The 22,603-nt window shown below is 39.7% G+C and overlaps 1 protein-coding gene across 1 annotated transcript; it reads right to left on the bottom strand.

The window, feature by feature from the left end:
- Positions 1 to 1,683: 1,683 nt before the first annotated feature.
- On the bottom strand, positions 1,684 to 20,918 carry LOC103524496 (NGFI-A-binding protein homolog). The gene is made up of 14 exons (XM_026819884.1): positions 20,816 to 20,918; positions 16,918 to 17,019; positions 15,794 to 15,931; positions 13,813 to 14,165; positions 13,533 to 13,560; positions 11,296 to 11,503; positions 11,069 to 11,192; positions 8,429 to 8,572; positions 5,261 to 5,394; positions 4,475 to 4,592; positions 3,995 to 4,076; positions 3,634 to 3,638; positions 2,842 to 3,009; positions 1,684 to 1,954 (listed from the first exon to the last, which is right to left on the bottom strand). Exons 1-14 carry the CDS (start codon positions 20,916 to 20,918, stop codon positions 1,811 to 1,813), a joined length of 1,851 nt encoding a protein of 616 aa, XP_026675685.1. The 3' UTR covers positions 1,684 to 1,810.
- Positions 20,919 to 22,603: the final 1,685 nt, after the last annotated feature.

The following is a 22,603-nucleotide window of genomic DNA, read 5'->3' as shown; positions in this document are numbered from 1 at the left end:
AAACAAGGATTAATGCCAGAAGGCACAACGTGGTGATTTTTCCGTTTTCTCCCAGAAAGCCTTAGATACTGCTCCTTTTTTTTCAAAACGCACAATCCGCGGTCTGGCATTTCGTGTTTTTCACTCCGCGGAGTGAGCAGTTTAGCCATCTTTCTCTTGGTGCTCAGCAATGGCGGATTTCGGCAATTCAGCTTTTGCATAAATCCAGTCCACGGACTGAGCTATTTACAGTTGCTCAATTGCCGAATTTCGGGGAATGAGCAGTTTGCATTTTTTACTCCGCAGAGTGAGCTATTTTTTCGCTCATTGAGCGAATTCGGGCCGCTAGTTTGAAACCCCTGTACTAGGTTATAGCGTTATAGGTTCCTATGCGAATACATTTCGCACACGCACATTTCGAACATAAAAATAGGTAGGTATACAAGGAACTGTATTCACAATGACTACGAACGCTTCATAAGGTTGAATAAATACCTAATCAGGGTAGAAAATAATGTATTCAGCAGGTATACCTGAAACTCCGCCTGTCAAAATGAAGGACAGGAAAAAGGTTTTACTTTGTTCAATGCGAATTATTTTAGGGACGGTTTATTGTTAATTCACGTGTATTGATTGGTTGGGTTTTTATTGATCAAAGCAATCGGCTTCGTGAAGGGTTTAGGGTTCATGAGTGGGGTGGAAGATATACCTTATTAGCAGATCTTTTATTATTAAATTAATCCAACTTTGTTTTTTTTTTATGTAATATTTTATAGATTTTATTGATCAAAGCAATCGGCTTCGTGAAGGGTTTAGGGTTCATGAGTGGGGTGGAAGATATACCTTATTAGCAGATCTTTTATTAAGTATTAAATTAATCCAACTTTGTTTTTTTTTTTTATGTAATATTTTATAGATTTATTATACTACTTGAGCTAGAATATGTGGCATAGAAAGAAAATCAAAGAACTAATTTTACAAGCTTTTAACATTCAAGGTTCAAGTTTTGTGCCTTTTTTACAGGTGACTCATTGACGTAGAAAGAGCACAATATTATCTTCGAACTCTTTTTTTATTCGCCTCAAGGCCGAAGTAGGTATATCTAGAATAGATTTTCTAGGGAGAAAGGCAGACATTTTACAAGCTTTTAACATTCAAGGTTCAAGTTTTGTGCCTTTTTTACAGGTGACTCATTGACGTAGAAAGAGCACAATATTATCTTAGAACTCTTTTTTATCCGCCTCAAGACAGAAGTAGGTATAGATTTTCTAGGGAGAAAGGCAGATATAGAAAGAAAATCAAAGAACTAATTTTACAAGCTTTTAACATTCAAGGTTCAAGTTTTGTGCCTTTTTTACAGGTGACTCATTGACGGAGAAAGAGCACAATATTATCTTCGAACTCTTTTTTATTCGCCTCAAGGCCGAAGTAGGTATATCTAGAATACATTTTCTAGGGAGAAAGGCAGACGTGTATTTTCGAATTAGTTTTGAAAAAAACTCGGCCTCAAAATGGTGTTATTCAGAATTTATCCCAGGGCAACGAAAGGGCAAATGTAGGGGCACACGAGACTGAGCGATTTGAAAACATTTTACATAATATCTTGATTTTCCATCCACATCAAAGGGTTACACATCCAACGGTCAGTGACGAAAGGATTTCTTCAGAATGAAATCCAAGGATTAGGAAACGTTCAGGGGCACACGAGACTGAGCGATTTGAAAACATTTTACATAATATCTTGATTTTCCATCCACATCAAAGGGTTACACATCCAACGGTCAGGGACGAAAGGATTTCTTCAGGATGAAATCCAAGGATTAGGAAGCGTTCAACAATTAATCCCAGTCGAGGAGATCGGGGTACTTTGGACTGGAGAATGTAGTTCGCGCTTGATGGAGGTCGAGAGAAGCGAAGACATGGACAGTGCTGGATTGGCCACCGCTATTATGTTTCCGCCACTGGACGATATTACCTGGAATAACAAGGAAACACGTATACCTACAGTTAGAGAAGCGAAGACATGGACAGTGCTGGATTGGCCACCGCTATTATGTTTCCGCCACTGGACGATATTACCTGGAATAACAAGGAAACATGTACGGTATACCTACAGTTCGTTGAAAAAAGAAGTTTGGTAGAGGAAACTGTAAAAGTGTGTCCAAACATAGTCGACCGGCCGTTGAGCGACGAGATGAAATGTTATCGAGGCAGTGTGCACCGTTCAGTCGACAATGTGTGGATACTGGATACACCCTATTAACGAAGGTTTTATCGCCCCGAAATGAACAAGAGAAGTTGTCCAAACATAGTCGACCGGCCGTTGAGCGACGAGATGAAATGTTATCGAGGCAGTGTGCACCGTTCAGTCGACAATGTGTGGATACACCCTATTAACGAAGGTTTTATCGCCCCGAAATGAACAAGAGAAGGATAAAGTCCGCTCCGGAAGGAAATCGGATGTTTGACAGAGGGAACTGTAACTGCCAAGGTCTTATCGTCCCGAAATCGAAGAGAGAAAGGAAGGCAGGGATAGGAAAAAGCCAGCCGTTCCGAAAACGAACATTATAAGTTCAGGATAAAATCCGCCCCGGGCGAGAATCGAACCCGCGGCCTAGTATAAAGTCCGCTCCGGAAGGAAATCGGATGTTTGACAGAGGGAACTGTAACTGCCAAGGTCTTATCGTCCCGAAATCGAAGAGAGAAGAAAGGCAGGGATAGGAAAAAGCCAGCCGTTCCGAAAACGAACATTATAAGTTCAGGATAAAATCCGCCCCGGGCGGGAATTGAACCCGCGGCCTAGCGCTTACAAGGCAGACGCTCTACCAACCAAGCTAACTAGGCTGGCAAGGTATTACTTACTTGAACTCGATTCTCGTGGAAATAGCTATCGTAGTTATAAGCGTTGGAACTATAACCCAAAGGAGATGTGCTGGGTTTACATCTATGAGATCTACGGGGTGTCGCATTGTCTTCTAGACGACCGGCGTCTTCTTCAGATAACACCACCTGATAGGGGAAACAAATACTCTATGAATACGGGAAACTTGATTGCTGAGTTCGAATCCTGAGGGGGGCGGAAATTTACGGATAGATTTTTTTTTGCCGTTTCCAGATAGTCGTGTGAATTCTAATACAGGTACAGAATTACCTACCTATGTACAATATGGTTACGAAAAAATTCTTTCCGAACATTTCAACCCAACTTCCTTACCTAATGAATTCGTCAGTAAGACAGGACGGTAACAGTGATATTGTGAGTTCGAATGTCGACTGTACCTAATACATGAACTTTTTTGAGTAGGGCTAATGACAATCGAAGTCGTGCCCCTTTTAAAATATATTTATGAAAAAAAAAAAATTTGAGTAAATTTCTGCTACCGGAACGGCATGCATATGAAAAGAAGACCTAAAAATCCTACCATAAACTTTATTAAGTAAATAATGTTTGGTCAAATTGTTTAATAACAATGATTAAGAAGATAAGAAGTCAGACCTAAACTAAAGTTAAAGCGATATCATGCAAGCGAAAAATAAAAATAACGTGTGGGTGTTTATCTATTTATTACCTAACGAAAGAATATCTGATACCTCAGCAGCCTGTACGTACCTTTCGGGTCATCCTCGAACTTACCTGTTTCGTGATCTACCTACTTGACCTGTTGGGTTAGTAAGAAGCTAAACAAGCCCTTAGGTTAGCAAAGCGGATGCAGCACACCAAATTGAAACGAAAGCAGAAAAAAATCAAGCTAGAGTAACTAGAACAAAAAATCAAAATGGATTAGTAATTTTCTCCGTTAGGGAGTAGAAGGATAACAAAGAGAGGAAGGTATAGGCAACTTGGAGAGGAAAAACGGTAGTTCTAAATATTTAATATACTTGAAAAGCACAACTCATTGTCAAGAGTAGGTTACCAACTGTTCTGTTCTAATTATTCACCTCGTACACCCCCCTCTTTACTATTTCTTCTTCAGATGTGGTCATCATTATCTCCCAATATGTTGATCTGATGAACTATCCGTGTGGACGTTGCCTAGTAACTCTTCCGTCCTTGTGTCGATGGTTTTCAGTTCGTCACCGATTTGCTCTAAGCGATTCTGGAAAGAGGGACAACAAGGATTAATGCCAGAAGGCACAACGTGTTGATTTTTCTGTTTTCTCCCAGAAAGCCTTAAATACTGCTCCTTCACGGAATAAAAAAAGGAGTGCTACTGGCTTTTCCCAGCCCTACTCAGACTTTTTTTTTAAGAGGTTTGATAAAGGGACTGTAACTGCTAAGGTCGCGTCACGGAATCGAAGAGAGAAGGAATACAGGGTAGGAGAAAGCCAGCCGTTCCGAGAACGATCCTTATCCGTTCAGGAAAAATCCGCCCCGGGCGAGAAGCGAACCCCCGGCCTAGCGCTTACAAGGCAGACGTGCTACTAACCAAGCTAAATACCTAGGCTGGTTTACTCAGGCTTAATAGGTATGAGGCTTAATATTTGCTATACATACTTGTCTTTGAATTTTCTGCTGATTCTCCTCACTGTGCTGATGATGATCATCGGAAAGTTTAAGTCTTTTGTTATTGATTACGTTGAGATCTCCGTTTAGAAAGCTGGGGGCCGTGCTCCTGAAAATAAGAAATGACAAATTTGTTCGACATGACAATGTTGTAGTTCAATTTAAAGCTTACCTACCTACCTTGAAAATGGAGGTCCATCAAATGGTATGTAGACTAATTTGGTCAACTGCGTATCGGAAAGTTTAAGTCTTTTGTTATTGATTACGTTGAGATCTCCGTTTAGAAAGCTGGGGGCCGTGCTTCTAAAAATAAGAAATGACGACATGAAAATGTTGTAATTCAATTAAAAGCTTACCTACCTACCTACCTACCTTGAAAATGGAGGTCCATCAAATGGTATGTAGACTATTTATTTAGTCAACTGCGTCCCAATCGGAAAGTTTAAGTCTTTTGTTATTGATTACGTTGAGATCTCCGTTTAGAAAGCTGGGGGCCGTGCTTCTAAAAATAAGAAATGACAAATTTGTTCGACATGAAAATGTTGTAGTTCAATTAAAAGCTTACCTACCTACCTTGAAAATGGAGGTCCATCAAATGGTATGTAGACTATTTACTCTATTTAGTCAACTGCGTCCCAAACCCCAACTTTCATTCCTACTGCGTCTCTAGATTTTTTTTTTACATCCGAAATACGTCTACTCCTTTTAATTTAAACCAAATCATAGGGCTTTTGTCTTAATATAAGAAAAATTCACATAATCGTGGCAGAAACTTACTTTGAATGGCCTTTAGAATAATGGTAGCCAGAATCTCGTACGACTTGTCTGGCAAGAGGGAACAGTTCGTCTCTCCGCGTCAACAAAGCAGGAACATATTTACACATTTGAGCCGCAGCTTCGTTCACAGACACCTGAGGAAAAAACAGGAAAATAAGGAAAATTAACCCATGAGAGCCGAGGAATACATGAAAGTAATGCCCAATCTTACCACTGATTCTGATTGGTTGATTCAATTTGAGATCCTTCTTTCCCTTCGCAAAGACTGGTCAAACGAGTCTTGGCAAAGGTCAAGCTTGAGATTGTTCTTAGGACTAGAAAGAACGTTCTTAGGTAGAAAAACCAGTTTATAAATACCGAATTATTGCAATCCTGTGCTCAGCACGTACTCAACTGCAAAGGACGTCCTTATATTTGTTCATAAATACGGGTGTGAGAGTTAACACAGTGTCAACGGTTTTCTTTGATGTCACCTATTTGATTTACAGAGGCCTGTGATAAGATCGGGCATAAAAGGTGTAGGCCAGCGGCGATAGCACTTTGAGCGTGGTTGGTGTCCGGTTGTCGGTGTTGGTGCAATCGCGTGCTGCTGCTGGCTTTTCCCGACCTGAGTTAGGCTAGGGCCCACATCACTTGAAACCTTAGCAATTCTATTACTATCAAAAAAAAAAAAAAAAAAAAGAAAAAAAAACTATCTACAAATCACCTGTCCTTTTTAGATCGTAACTTCCCATAAATTATTCGGATATTCGGGTTCTGATTTTATTATAATGCATCTAATTAAGGCTTGATTTCGTCTTCTTTTTTTCTATCTCCGAAAGTGTCTCCTCGTGAGATTATCTGTTCAACACGATAATATTTACACTTTACATAACAAATTATAAGGGGAACATTGAGGAATGCATTACTGGACTAAATTTCATACAGCAAGCAAGATAACATGGTCATACCATTACAGCATCCATGTTAGGCTCAATACCCGAATTCGCTCAATGAGCGAAAAAGCTCACTCCGCGGAGTAAAAAATGCAAACTGCTCATTCCCCAAAATTCAGCAACTGAGCAACTGTAAATAGCTCAGTCCGTGGACTGGATTTATGCAAAAGCTCAAATGCCGAAATCCGCCATTGAGCACCAAGAGAAAGATGGCTAAACTGCTCACTCCGCGGAGTGGAAAACACGAAATGCCAGACCGCGGATTGTGCGCTTTGAAAAAAGCTCAAACCCCGATCTAATGGTATACTGCGGGACTTGAACCCCTTGTAACTTTTAAACGGCTTGGAAACCCCTATTTTTTATTTCATTTTTGAAATCTACGTCGAATTTCATGGGTAACGAAATAATCTTTTGCTATATATTATTGGTAAGTGGTAAAAGTTACAAGGGGTTCAAGGCCCGCAGTATACCATTAAATCGGGGTTTGAGCATTTTTCAAAACGCACAATCCGCGGTCTGGCATTTCGTGTTTTTCACTCCGCGGAGTGAGCAGTTTAGCCATCTTTCTTTTGGTGCTCAGCAATGGCGGATTTCGGCAATTCAGCTTTTGCATAAATCCATTCCGTGGACTGAGCTATTTACAGTTGCTCAATTGCCGAATTTCGGGGAATGAGCAGTTAGCATTTTTTACTCCGCAGAGTGAGCTATTTTTTCGCTCATTGAGCGAATCCGGGCCGCTAGTTTGAAACCCCTGTACTAGGTTATAGCGTTATAGGTTCCTATGCGAATACATTTCGCACACGCACGTTTCGAACATAAAAATAGGTAGGTATACAAGGAACTGTATTCACAATGACTACGAACGCTTCATAAGGTTGAATAAATACCTAATCAGGGTAGAAAATAATGTATTCAGCAGGTATACCTGAAACTCCGCCTGTCAAAATGAAGGACAGGAAAAAGGTTTTACTTTGTTCAATGCGAATTATTTTAGGGACGGTTTATTGTTAATTCACGTGTATTGATTGGTTGGGTTTTTATTGATCAAAGCAATCGGCTTCGTGAAGGGTTTAGGGTTCATGAGTGGGGTGGAAGATATACCTTATTAGCAGATCTTTTATTATTAAATTAATCCAACTTTGTTTTTTTTTTATGTAATATTTTATAGAATTATACTACTTGAGCTAGAATATGTGGCATAGAAAGAAAATCAAAGAACTAATTTTACAAGCTTTTAACATTCAAGGTTCAAGTTTTGTGCCTTTTTTACAGGTGACTCATTGACGTAGAAAGAGCACAATATTATCTTAGAACTCTTTTTTATCCGCCTCAAGACAGAAGTAGGTATAGATTTTCTAGGGAGAAAGGCAGATGTGTATTTTCGAATTAGTTTTGAAAACGAACTCGGCCTCAAAATGGTGTTATTCAGAATTTATCCCAGGGCAACGAAAGGGCAAATGTAGGGGCACACGAGACTGAGCGATTTGAAAACATTTTACATAATATCTTGATTTTCCATCCACATCAAAGGGTTACACATCCAACGGTCAGTGACGAAAGGATTTCTTCAGAATGAAATCCAAGGATTAGGAAACGTTCAGCAATTAATCCCAGTCGAGGAGATCGGGGTACTTTGGACTGGAGAATGTAGTTCGCGCTTGATGGAGGTCGAGAGAAGCGAAGACATGGACAGTGCTGGATTGGCCACCGCTATTATGTTTCCGCCACTGGACGATATTACCTGGAATAACAAGGAAACATGTACGGTATACCTACAGTTCGTTGAAAAAAGAAGTTTGGTAGAGGAAACTGTAAAAGTGTGTCCAAACATAGTCGACCGGCCGTTGAGCGACGAGATGAAATGTTATCGAGGCAGTGTGCACCGTTCAGTCGACAATGTGTGGATACACCCTATTAACGAAGGTTTTATCGCCCCGAAATGAACAAGAGAAGGATAAAGTCCGCTCCGGAAGGAAATCGGATGTTTGACAGAGGGAACTGTAACTGCCAAGGTCTTATCGTCCCGAAATCGAAGAGAGAAGGAAGGCAGGGATAGGAAAAAGCCAGCCATTCCGAAAACGAACATTATAAGTTCAGGATAAAATCCGCCCCGGGCGGGAATCGAACCCGCGGCCTAGCGCTTACAAGGCAGACGCTCTACCAACCAAGCTAACTAGGCTGGCAAGGTATATGATTCTTAAAATTATTTTCCAATAATGAACTCGTTACTTACTTGAACTCGATTCTCGTGGAAATAGCTATCGTAATTATAAGCGTTGGAATAACCCAGAGGAGATGTGCTGGGTTTACATCTATGAGATCTACGGGGTGTCGCATTGTCTTCTAGACGACCGGCATCTTCTTCAGATAACACCACCTGATAGGGAAAACAAATACTCTATGAATATGGGAAACTCGAAGGCTGAGTTCGAATCCTGAGGGGGGCGGAAATTTACGGATAGATTTTTTTTTGCCGTTCTATTCCCCCGATGAAATATTTGGGTAGCCATGGACTTGATGTTCTATTCCCCCGATCTTGTGTGTACAGGTAGAAAATTAGAGTACCTACCTATGTCAATTCCCCCTCATAACAAGATATTAATTATGAAAAACGGGGGAATCGGTATGAAATCGGGGGAACTGAATGCTGTCCGTCGTGTGAATTCTAATACAGGTACAGAATTACCTACCTATGTACAATATGGTTACGAAAAAATTCTTTCCGAACATTTCAACCCAACTTCCTTACCTAATGAATTCGTCAGTACGACAGGACGGTAACAGTGACATTGTGAGTTCGAATGTCGACTGTACCTAATACATGAACTTTTTTGAGTAGGGCTAATGACAATCGAAGTCGTGCCCCTTTTAAAATATATTTATGAAAAAAAAAAAATTTGAGTAAATTTCTGCTACCGGAACGGCATGCATATGAAAAGAAGACCTAAAAATCCTACCATAAACTTTATTAAGTAAATAATGTTTGGTCAAATTGTTTAATAACAATGATTAAGAAGATAAGAAGTCAGACCTAAACTAAAGTTAAAGCGATATCATGCAAGCGAAAAATAAAAATAACGTGTGGGTGTTTATCTATTTATTACCTAACCGCAGAGCTGTGGGTATCTGGAGCAACGTGCATTGAGGTCGACATGTGTGTTTTGACAACACGAGTTGGCATGACTTTAGTGACAGCGCGAGTTGCCAATCAACAATACCAAGTTGGTTGGTTCAGGTCTTGAATTATCTTGTTATTCTGCTGATTCTTCTTCTAGCCAGCCTAGCTTGGTGGGTAGCGCGTCGGCCTTGTAAGCGCTAGGCCGCGGGGTGGATTTTATCCTGAACGGATAATGTTCGTTCCCGGAATGTGCCTTTCTCCTATCCTGTCTTCCTTCTCTCTTCGCTTTCGGGACGATAAGACCTTAGCAGTTACAGTTGTTCCCTCTATCAAACTTCCTAAAAAAATCCTCTTTTGCTTTCCACAGATTTTGACGTTTGTTGTTACTTGTTATCTCATAGGACTCATGGAACATATTTGATTGAATGTACGACAAACCTGTTCAAGTTCACTACATTTCAATTTTGCGTCAACTTTCAATATTGTCACCACATTTCCATTGAATCAACTGTCAACTTTCTTCCCTTCTCTCTTTCTCAATTAAGACTTTTTGCTTGACTTACACGCCACCTTGGGATCTGGATTAACAATCTGATCCATTTCGACATTCAATGTGTAATCAATAACAAATGAACCAGTAATAAAGAGAACAATAATCCAGTAATATTTGATCATTAGAACGTAGAAGGTTACCTTTTTTGATTAACCCGTTTAGTGTTCAGGAGACTTCGTTTGTTTGTTTGTTTGTTTGTTTGTTTGTTTGTTTGTTTGTTTGTTTGTTTGTTTGTTTGTTTGTTTGTTTGTTTGTTTGTTTGTTTGTTTGTTTGTTTGTTTGTTTGTTTGTTTGTTTGTTTGTTTGTTTGTTTGTTTGTTTGTTTGTTTGTTTGTTTGTTTGTTTGTTTGTTTGTTTGTTTGTTTGTTTGTTTGTTTGTTTGTTTGTTTGTTTGTTTGTTTGTTTGTTTGTTTGTTTGTTTGTTTGTTTGTTTGTTTGTTTGTTTGTTTGTTTGTTTGTTTGTTTGTTTGTTTGTTTGAAAAAAAAATCAAGAGTTTTCATAGAGGGACTTGTAATCTTGTAATGCCCGCCACGGCCGATCGACGAGGTGAATCGACGTTTTGTCGATGCAGTGTGGACGGTTTTCAGTCGACATGAACGGCCGTATGTGTGGACACAGCTTTATATCTCGTTCAGATCCTGTACTGACCAAACTACAGGCAGGGTACCAATACCAAATCAATAATTCCATTCATTCATTGATTTTTTTTATTTTTTTTTCAGTCATAGACCTAGTAAGTGATCACCAAGTCACGGCTGGCTGACTGTAATAATAATCGACTTAATTGATATCCAATTATTTGTTTTGATAGTAATCGATTGGTTCGATTGAAAATTGAGATAATGGGAGAGTAAATATTTCTCCAGACGTGAGAGTCGCATTCAAGGTCGCCATTTTCTTTCTGCCATGGGAGACTTCGGAGACTTTGTCCGCTGAATATCGGATTATGGCTTATGATATTTTGATTCTGATTGCTTGATGCTGTTATAAAGAGAGAACTGTAACTGTTTAGGGTCTTATCGTCCCGAAATCGAAGAGAGAAGGAAGACAGGATAGGAGAAAGCCAGCAGTTCCGAGAACGAACCTTATCCCTTCAGGATAAAATGCGCCCCGGGCGGGAATGGAACCCGCAGTCTAGCGCTTACAAGGCTAACTAGGCTCTATCTTGTCGAAAATGGAGTCATTGTAAATCGAACTATACCTGTGAGGCTCCTGGAGAGCTGGCGTTTCCAAATGAGATCTGAGAGTCTGTGTCATCCGTATCTCCCCTCTCCGAGTCAAAACAGGAATTATTATTACGATTCAAACTGGACCGACTCAGCTGCCTGCAAATCAGTAAAATTTCATATGTAGCTAATTATTTAGGATCAATGTAATCAATCAGCGATAGTGAAATTTGTTTGTAGCTATACCTACACACCTGAAGGCCTGTCTTCATCGTTAGACTTACTACCGGATTCTGACAGGCCGCGAGGGCCCAAGACCTCCATGAACCAGACTTCTCCAGAGTTCTCGATTCTGAGCGAATTCGATCTAGCTCTCTGCGATTCCTCTTGACTTTCTGGTGTTGAACCATCGTTAGAAGAGCTAAACAGTCCCGGTGTGGATAGGTAGATATTTGAGAAGTTGAAGAAATCTGACATTGGGAAATGTTTACCTAGTGTTTGTCGAAAGAATATCTGATACCTCAGCAGCCTGTACGTACCTTTCGGGTCATCCTCGAACTTACCTGTTTCGTGATCTACCTACTTGACCTGTTGGGTTAGTAAGAAGCAAAACAAGCCCTTAGGTTAGCAAAGCGGATACAGCACACCAAAGTGAAACGAAAGCAGAAAAAAATCAAGCTAGAGTAACTAGAACAAAAAATCAAAATGGATTAGTAATTTTCTCCGTTAGATCCTCGAACTTACCTGTTTCGTGATCTACCTACTTGACCTGTTGGGTTAGTAAGAAGCAAAACAAGCCCTTAGGTTAGCAAAGCGGATGCAGCACACCAAATTGAAACGAAAGCAGAAAAAAATCAAGCTAGAGTAACTAGAACAAAAAATCAAAATGGATTAGTAATTTTCTCCGTTAGGGAGTAGAAGGATAACAAAGAGAGGAAGGTATAGGCAACTTGGAGAGGAAAAACGGTAGTTCTAAAAATGAGGGTATGGAAGCAGGGATAACAAAAGCGAAGGATCAAGGAAAGACACAAAAAAAGGAAAAATCAGGAAGAGGAAATTTGATCAAGTACCTAAAGGTTATATGGAAGCAGGGATAACAAAAGCGAAGGATCAAGGAAAGACACAAAAAAAGGAAAAATCAGGAAGAGGAAATTTGATCAAGTACCTACCTAAAGGTTGAAAGAGATAGGCACATAAACATAAACATGATACAATTGATACATAATAAATAATAATTAGGGATTAATAAAAGCAACTAGCGATTAATAAAATAAATTATTAAATTTAAATTTATCAAGGTGTGTCTCCACTGAGGTAGCATAGGCCGTTCGGTTTATTTTTGTACAGACACTACGTCCACCAAATTACTGAAGTTACATCAGACTTATTGCCCCAATCAAGATGCACCTTTGGGAGTAGAAGGATAACAAAGAGAGGAAGGTATAGGCAACTTGGAGAGGAAAAACGGTAGTTCTAAATATTAGGGTATGGAAGCAGGGAAAACAAAAGCGAAGGAACAAGGAAAGACACAAAAAAAGGAAAAATCAGGAAGAGGAAATTTAATCAAGTACCTACCTAAAGGTTGAAAGAGATAGGCACATAAACGTAAACATGATACAATTGATACATAATAATTAGGGATTAATAAAAGCAAATATAGCGATTAATAAAATAAATTATTAAATTTAAATTTATCAAGGTGTGTCTTCACTGAGGTAGCATAGGCCGTTCGGTTTAGTTTTGTACAGACACTCAGTCCACCAAATTACTCAACTTACATCAGGCTTATTGCCCCAATCAAGACGCACCTTTAGGTTAATCAAAAAGTGGCAGCGTGTGTACAAAAACAAACTTACCGACTGCTTTTGCACACAGAAAGTGAAACTCAAAAGCACAGGCAAATCGGAGTGTAAGGAAAACGAGAAAGCGGGTCAAACCACCAAGGTTAGCGTAATGTTACCTATTGTCATTATATGGGTTAGCCAGCGTCCAAAGCCATGTCCACATTAGTAAAGCAAAGCGGTTTAAAGCGTTGCAAAGCGCGGCGGCCGAAATGGGGTCCCGCCGACCTTTAAATCTTTTTTACCTGACGTCCATACTTCTTATTGGTGATTCGTTCTAGGTTGGAATCGTGAACATTGTCCTTCACTTTTAAAATAACTGCCTACATTCAACAATGCATTTCTAGGTAGGTACTTAAAAATGAAAATATTCAAGATGGGCAATTGGACACATACATACCTACCTAGATATAGTACAAATATACATAGGTACTTGTATTTTATTTGTTTATATCTTCATCTATACCTGTTATTCACAAGCTCAGCCAGACGTCTGCGGAAAAAAAAGTAGAAAAAGAACTACGAGAATAGGAGAAAGAAAAAGAAGAAGGAGGAGGAGAAGAAGAAGAAGAACGAGAAGAAGAGAAAGAAAAAGAAGAAGGAGAAGAAGAAGAAGAGGAAGAAGAGGAAGAAGGAGGAGGAGAAGAAACAAATAGGCACACCTCATCCGACATTTGGAAAACGGCCTGGAAAATTAAAAAAAAAAAAAAAAAAAGAATGAAAGAAAAATGTTGTAGGTATCAAAAACGTCTTTTTTGAACTATTTTTTCCCTTGCTCTTATTTTTTAGGTCCTTTTTACGCAAGATAAAGAATATTTATGCAAGTTATTTAGGGCGAAGTTATTTATGTTTGTAAATAACTTTAGGCACGGGGCTCGCTTTTGGCACTAAACAAATACACAAGTCCAAAACGTACTGCTCATGGATCTTCAACATACCTCGAGGTCTTTGCAGATTTTCTTCTTGGAGTTTTGAGCTTTGGGTTCGAGGTGGGGCAGAGCGCGTACCAGTTGCTGAGCAATGTCTGCTAGTTTGGCAATTTGAGAGTCGTCCAGCACCGGTGTTAGTTGTAGGGGTGACGACACCTCTGCGGGACTTTGCCCGGGGCTGAAGTTCTGGGAGGTGGATTCTACGGGGGGTGGGGAAGAGGGGAGGGGAACGTTGGAGGAGACAGAGGGACTAGAGAGGGAGGTGACTAGAGGGGGCGTGGTGCCGAGGAAGGAGGGGAGACTGCGGGTTAGGAAGTTGGTACTGGGCAGTCCGGGAGAGACGAGGGGTGTTTGGAACATGGCTGGAACACAGATAAAAAGGGGCGGTAAATACAATTTGTAATTTTATTTATTGTTCCACATACAAACATAAATTGCTTAGAACATTGAAACATATACATATAAAAAAAGAGAAAAAAATATAATAATAATAGCAATAGGTAGTAGGTACTCACTTTTAAAATAACTGCCTACATTCAACAATGCATTTCTAGGTAGGTACTTAAAAATGAAAATATTCAAGATGGGCAATTGGACACTTACGAGTACATACCTACCTAGATATAGTACAAATATACATAGGTACTTGTATTTTATTTGTTTATATCTTCATCTATACCTGTTATTCACAAGCTCAGCCAGACGTCTGCGAAAAAAAAGTAGAAAAAGAACTACGAGAATAGGAGAAAGAAAAAGAAGAAGGAGGAGGAGAAGAAGAAGAACGAAAAGAAGAGAAAGAAAAAGAAGAAGGAGAAGAAGAAGAAGAAGAGGAAGAGAACAGTTCGTCTCTCCGCGTCAACAAAGCAGGAACATATTTACACATTTGAGCCGCAGCTTCGTTCACAGACACCTGAGGAAAAAACGGAGAAAATAAGGAAAATTAACCCATTAGAGCCGAGGAATACATGAAAGTAATGCCCAATCTTACCACTGGGAGTTAACACAGTGTCAACGGTTTTCTTTGATGTCACCACCTATTTGATTTACACAGGTCTGTGGTAAGATCGGGTATAAAAGGTGTAGGCCAGCGGTGATAGCACTTTGAGCGTGGTTGGTGTCCGGATGGCGGCTGTCCGGAGTGGGCCGGGGGTGGTAGCTTTTGGAGGGTGTTGGGTGTCCGGATGGCGGCTGTCCGGATGGGTGCCCATCCGGACAGCCGCGTGCTGCTGGCTTTTCCCGACCTTAGTTAGGCTAGGGCCCACATCACTTGAACAAAGGCTTAAAACCTTAACGATTCCATTACTATCAGAGTTCAACTTAAAAAAAGCCAGCCTAGTTAGCTGGGTTGGTTCTCGGAACGGCTGAGAAAGCCAGCCGTTCCGAGAACGAACATCTTCCCTTCAGGATAAAATCCGCCCCGGGCGGGAATCGAACCCGAGGCCCAACTGTTACAAGGCAGACGTGCTACCAACCCAGCTAACTAGGCTGGCTTTTTTTAAGTTGAACTCTGATAGTAATGGAATCGCTAAGGTTTTAAGCCTTTGTTCAAGTGATGTGGGCCCTAGCCTAACTAAGGTCGGGAAAAGCCAGCAGCACGCGGCTGTTCCGTAGTTTTTTTTTTTTTTTTTTTTTTTTTTTTTTTTTAAATTCATTTTTAGTAAGTATCCATTTTTATATATAACTTAAGTAAAAAAGTTTTTACAAAGGATGTCAAAATTAAATAAATTACTTAATAATGATTAATAGTCATCAGTTTTGTAAGTTAAAATAATTTATTCATTTATTTTTATTTCTAGGGAGCTTTTTCAACATGAAATTACTATAAGTACATAGTGTGAATGTGTACCTACTGTCTAGTGCCTACCTGCCTACTTTTACTTATGATCACTAACCAGGGTTTTTTTCAGGGGATTTTCAATGAATATAACAACATAGATGGGTAAAACTATCTATTGTTGACGCACTTTAATAAAACAAAATAAAAACTTACCAGGGTTGGTCGTCCATTCCTGGAGCGCTTTCTGAAGTCTCCTAACATGCAGCGGTTTTGACGCCATCCCGACCAGGGCCATGATTTCTAGGAACTCCTCCTCTCCTGCTTCACACAACTGTTGTACATCGTCTCCCCCTGAGGTGGAAAAATGGAAAACATTAGTGAATAACCAAAAAGAGAACATACCTAAGACGGTTTTTTCTTCTTTTGTTTTGAGAACTTTAAACTGTAGCAAAATGATAGTGCTTATAAATTTACGCCTAAAAAAGAAGAGGTTTTGACGCCATCCCGACCAGGGCCATGATTTCTAGGAACTCCTCCTCTCCTGCTTCACACAACTGTTGTACATCGTCTCCCCCTGAGGTGGAAAAATGGAAAACATTAGTGAATAACCAAAAAGAGAACATGCCTAAGACGGTTTTTCTTCTTTTGTTTTGAGGACTTTAAACTGTAGCAAAATGATAGTGCTTATAAATTTACTCCTAAAAAAGAGGTTTGATAGTGGGAATTGTAACTGTTAAGGTCTTATCGTCCCGAAATCGAAGCGAGAAGGAAGACAGGATAGGAGAAAGCCAGCCGTTCCGAGAACCCGCGGCCCAGCGCTTACAAGGCAGATTTGCTACCAACCAAGCTAAGTAGGCTGGCGCGATACTATTCACGTGCTAAGTTGCTCTTAAGTGATCCACTGGCCATTGGGCCTAATGAAAAACTGAACGGGACGCCGGGACACCCCCTGAAATTCGGGACTGTCCCGGCCAATTCGGGACGTTTGGCAAGCCTATTCATAGTGGGAATTGTAACTGTTAAGGTCTTATCGTCCCGCAATCGAAGAGAGAAGGAAGACAGGATAGGAGAAAGCCAGCCGTTCCGAGAACCCGCGGCCCAGCGCTTACAAGGCAGACGTGCTACCAACCAAGCTAAGTAGGCTGGCGCGATACTGTTCACGTGCAAAGTTGCTCTTAAGTGATCCACTGGCCATTGGGCCCTGTTGGCATTCATTCAGCATGCTACTACCGCTGCGCTGGTTGTTATGAACAGTAAAAACATTTTGATATTGGTTTTATATCGGCCCTTTTTTTACTACCTACTTTTCAAATTATCCATACTTTTTTTAAACTTACCCATCTCAAGCAATGTGTCGTAATAGGCCAGCAGACTTGCCCTCTGCATAACTCGGTACAGTTGTAGTTCTGCCTCGTTATTTGGCGTGGATGTGAGCACCACTGGAAGCAGAAAAAAATACGGGTCAGTTGACTCATTTCACTCTTCCCTGGGAGTTAAATGAACGGTTGAGAACCGCTTGGATTGACATAAAATAGAAAAGTAAAGAAAGAAGACTCATTTCACTCTTCCCTGGGAGTTAAATGAACGGTTGAGAACCGCTTGGATTGACATAAAATAGAAAAGTAAAGAAAGAAAAAAAGGAGAAAGGGAAGCATTGCGAGAAGAAAATCACAAAGTTTTGAAAATAAAAAGCAAGAGGAAGAAGAAGACAGTATTCTTCCTGTGGACAAGATACAGATAGTATACCGTGGGAACTGTTTGGTCCTCATGTGCCATGCTGACCATGGTATTAATCATGGAAGATCGGAATAACCATGGTAATTAATCAAAATATCATGTAGGTAATAATCAATAATGAAGACCGGAATGACAAATTTTACCTACTCATAAGCTTTTTTTTTTCAAAAGGTTTTGATAGAGGGAACCAAGTCTTATCGTCCCGAAATTGAAGAGAGAATTAAGACAAGATAGGTAAAAGCCAGTCGTTCCGAAGAACAAACATTATCTGTTCAGGATAAAATCAGCCCCGGGTGGAAACCGGCGCGGCGGCGGCTTAGCGTTTAAAAGGTAGACGCGCTACCAACCAAGCAAACTAGGCTAGTTTTATAGCTACATGTTAATTGTACTTCAAGCTTAAAGGGACTAATCTATGTCCAGTTTTTTTTCTTTCTCGATACTTTTTTTTTCGTCTTTTTTTCTGTTCTGTGGAGAAATTAGAAAAAAATCTAAAACAATATGTGTAGGTATGAAGATGGGATAAAAAAAATGTAAAATCCCACGGGACTCTTCACGCAATCCTTTTCATTAGCATAATGTTTGCATCCAACATCTCTAGGATGTCCATTTTTTTCTTCAATGTTTTTTTGTTTTATTTTTCTTTTTTTTTCGTCCGATTTTTTGTGTCGCCTGTTTTGATTTATCTAGCTATTTGCTTTTTTTTGTCTTCATTTTTTCCTTCTTAATTCTTCATCTCAATAATTATTCCAATAGGTAAAACGGTAAAAGTAAAAAACTATATACATACACATACCGCTAATACGGTCACATACCTTTATGGTGAGAAAATTTCACACATTCCTACGCCCTGAAAATTTTGATTGTTACGTGGGAAACTTTACCTTAGCCCATTGGCTCTTATGCAAATGACTTAAAATTAAAACCAGTCACGAAATAATCTTCAATCCTTAAATGGGTATAATTCTTGAACGAACGAGTACCTATACATATGTAGTTAGTTACCCACTGCGATATATCGCAGACCGGCAAATATACGTATTAGGTATTCACTTAGAAAACTTTGTATTTTTGGCACATCCACCATTTTATGTGGAAATATTTCTTGTGTAATATACCCACGTAATTTTAGCATATCCACCAAAATTATAATTCCTCTCCGAAAATGAAATTTTTCTCTCTCTTCCATATCATGTAGGTATAACAACTTTTGGTATTTTTGGTACATCCAATAAAAAGATTGGTTCAATTCCTCTGTACTTTTTCTCCCATCTAAAAAAACTTATAGCATTTTATTTACTACTTTTTTTCTTCTGATTCTTCAAATAAGAAAATACTTTCTCATTACTTTAGTAATACTCGTAGAGAGTAATAGCAATAATAAATAGAAGAATAGGATGATGCCTACTGACAAAACGTTAAGTAAGACCAAAGTAAAAAAAAAATACCCATCAACATAAAGGTGGATTTGAATAATATACGGAACAATACGTAATGGGGATAACAGATTCAGATAATATACTTGAAAAGCACAACTCATTGTCAAGAGTAGGTTACCAACTGTTCTGTTCTAATTATTCACCTCGTACACCCCCCTCTTTATTTCTTCTTCAGATGTGGTCATCATTATCTCCCAATATGTTGATCTGATGAATCAATAATGTTTTCCATTGTAATCAAACATAACGCGTGGTACCGTTATGTATATCGGTGTTACAATCATGTTGGTTACGTTAGGGTTGAAGCATAATCCAGAGCCCTCTGACTTTTGAGGTCGGTTCTCGGTTGTGGGGTTAAGGAACTGTTGGTTAAATTTAACCGTGTGGTCATCAGTTTTGTAAGTTACAGTCATTTATTCATTTTAATGTTTTCCATTGTAATCAAACATAACGCGTGGTACCGTTATGTATATCGGTGTTACAATCATGTTGGTTACGTTAGGGTTGAAGCGTAATGCAGAGCCCTCTGACTTTTGTGGTCGGTTCTCGGTTGTGGGGTTAACGAACTGTTGGTTTAATTTAACCGTGTGGTCATCATCAGTTTTGTAAGTTACAGTATTATGCAAATGACTTAAAATTAAAACCAGTCACGAAATAATCTTCAATCCTTAAATGGGTATAATTCTTGAACGAACGAGTACCTAGCAACACTTAGCAACAGTGTTGAAACATCCGGTATAGTAATTGCTCTGATCAGCTGCCCCTCATGATGTTGTTCATATTGACACCCCATTACTCAACCCTTCTACCTTGGACATTTTTTACAGGGTGTAAATGACCGCTTAGCCCAGTTAGCTTGGAGGGAAGTGAGCCTGCCTTGTAAGCGCTAGGTCGGGGACTCGATTCCCACCGGGTTTGTTCTTGGAACGGATGACTTATATTCTGTTCTCCTCTATTCGATTTTGGGACGATAATACATTGTTTGCTCAGCAAACTGAGGCAAACGGAGGTCCTATCGTCCCGAAATTGTTCTACAAAAAAAAAAAAAAAAAGATCTTCATGTCCTTCACCAAGATTATTATTTTGAAGATTGGTACTTACCTAACTATCGCCTATCTTAGAATTCTGGGTTATTCTATTCCACGGAGATACCTACGTACTTATATGAAGAAACGTTATAGAAACGAAAACTGAATTTCTATTTTATCACCCCTTTCTATTCCCAAGTTTAGCCACTTTTAAAGTAAGCATGATAAAATCACAATTCCATATAAGAATCGTATAGAATGAAAAGTAGGTAAGTAAGAAAGACCAAGATAAGCTCATAAATAATAACAATGCTTTATGAAATATATTTTTGATATCGCAGAAAAAAGGAGTGTAATAGAGAAAATAAAAAAAAGATAAACTTTCATGAGACTTTGGGCAGTGTTTCTCAAATTTTTTATCCGGCTAGCTCAAAAATATAAAACGCAAAAATAAAATCACGAGTCCAAAAGTTGTGTTTTTCGGCCCGCATTTTTCATGAAAAGTTCAACTAACAAGAGGTTCATTTCCCGAAAAAATTTCATTTCGAACTTCATAATTATGTACTTCCGCCTTCTCGCTAGAAAACAACGTACAAACCCTTTTCTTCACGTGGTGTGAAAAATGCTGATTTGGAAGTAAAAAGTCCAGGGAATATGACCAAGGGCATTTTTCAATCTTTCCTACAGACTCATTAGTCACAAAAGATCTAACCAAGTCGCAGAGACATAGGGCGTTTATTAGAGTCGATGGCCATACTTGTACCAATCCCAGACTCATTTCACTCTTCCCTGGGAGTTAAATGAACGGTTGAGAACCGCTTGGATTGACATAAAATAGAAAAGTAAAGAAAGTTTTTTTGGCCCGCATTTTTCATGAAAAATTCATATAACAAGAGGTTCATTTCCCGAAAAATTCTCATTTCGAACTTCATAATTATGTACTTCCGCCTTCTAGCCCGTACAAACCTTTTTCTTCATGTGGTGTGAAAAATGCTGATTTGGAAGTAAAAAGTCCAGGGAATATGACCAAGGGCATTTGTCAATCTTTCCTACAGACTCATTAGTCACAAAAGATCTAACCAAATCGCAGAGAGTCTCTGCCAGAGACATAGGGCGTTTATTAGAGTCGATGGCCATACTTGTACCAATCCCAGACTCATTTCACTCTTCCCTGGGAGTTAAATGAACGGTTGAGAACCGCTTGGATTGACATAAAATAGAAAAGTAAAGAAAGAAAAAAGGAGAAAGGGAAGCATTGCGAGAAGAAAATCACAAAGTTTTGAAAATAAAAAGCAAGAGGAAGAAGAAGACAGTATTCTTCCTGTGGACAAGATACAGATAGTATACCGTGGGAACTGTTTGGTCCTCATGTGCCATGCTGACCATGGTATCAATCATGGAAGATCGGAATAACCATGGTAATTAATCAAAATATCATGTAGGTAATAATCAATAATGAAGACCGGAATGACAAATTTTACCTACTCATAAGCTTTTCTTTTTTTTTTTCAAAAGGTTTTGATAGAGGGAACCAAGTCTTATCGTCCGGAAATTGAAGAGAGAATTAAGACAAGATAGGTAAAAGCCAGTCGTTCCAAGGACAAACATTATCTGTTCAGGATAAAGTCAGCCCCGGGTGGAAACCGGCGCGGCGGCGGCCTAGCGTTTAAAAGGTAGACGCGCTACCAACCAAGCAAACTAGGCTAGTTTTATAGCTACATGTTACTTGTACTTCAAGCTTAAAGGGACTAATCTAGAGAACTTGCTGGCGGAACCCAACCAACATAAAAACAAGTAAATTAGACAATTAGACACAGATGCCATCCCTAGATCACTACACTGAGATGGTTAACCTCAATAATAGCTTTCGACGTCCGCCCTCAACAAACATTTCCCGGTGGGGTCCGAAGAGACGCCACGGAATGTAGTTTATTGCAGTGCGACGCGTCACAGAGGCGACACAGTTTTTTTCGACTTGGGGGCGACTAGCGACTATGTCTGTGGTGGTGCTGCATTTCCCTTCCACTTAATCTTCCCGGGTGCCCTCACTGCAGTTTCTAGGGAGAGAAGGAATAGAAAGGGATGGGGATGGGGAACTTCTAGATATATATTTGGAGGGGGAAAGTATAGATATATTTAGGGGTGGTAGGGGTAAGTATAGATATAGGGGTGGGAGGGGAGAACGTATAGATATAGTACTACGAGGGTTGGGGGTACAATAATTTAGGGAAGGGATGGTATAGAGGGGGACTTAATGTAGGGTTCTTATATAGGGGGGATTGGGTATAGATGAATGTATGGCGTTTAGAGGGATTACTAAATGTAGTTTTTTTTTAAGGGGGGGCGAAGATCTGGGTGCAAATGGGAGAAAAGAAGGATACCTATCTAAGAATGTATGGATAAATATTGAGGGGAGGGGGATGAAATGTAGGTTTGGGGAGGGGGGTTCTTAGAGGGGGGGAGGGAGTTCTTAGGGGGGGATTGGGTAATAGAGTTGCTTCTGCTGCAGTTGCATTATCATCGTCCCAGACTTCTTTTCTCTCTCTGATGATGCTGTTTTTCTTTTTTCTCTGAGTAAATAACTTTTTATATACGCCCCTCCCTCCAGATTCCACATTCCACCTTCCTCATGCTACCCTAACGTCCCTTCCCCACGTCTTCAGATACATCAGCTATACTTTAGGTATGTTTGTGTCTATTTCCTCTCTCCCTCCTATGTCTCTGTCTCTCCACTTTCTTTGTATTGTCTATCTACGCCATCAGCAAGGAGTATTTTATCTCCTGAGAATCGCCAAATCCGCGAACATAATCGCCAAATCCGC

The sequence above is a fragment of the Diaphorina citri genome, unplaced genomic scaffold (assembly GCF_000475195.1).
Source record: "Diaphorina citri unplaced genomic scaffold, Diaci psyllid genome assembly version 1.1 scaffold101, whole genome shotgun sequence".
Classification (NCBI taxonomy): Eukaryota; Metazoa; Arthropoda; class Insecta; order Hemiptera; family Psyllidae; genus Diaphorina; species Diaphorina citri.
This window is presented reverse-complemented; position numbering and strand designations above follow the sequence as displayed.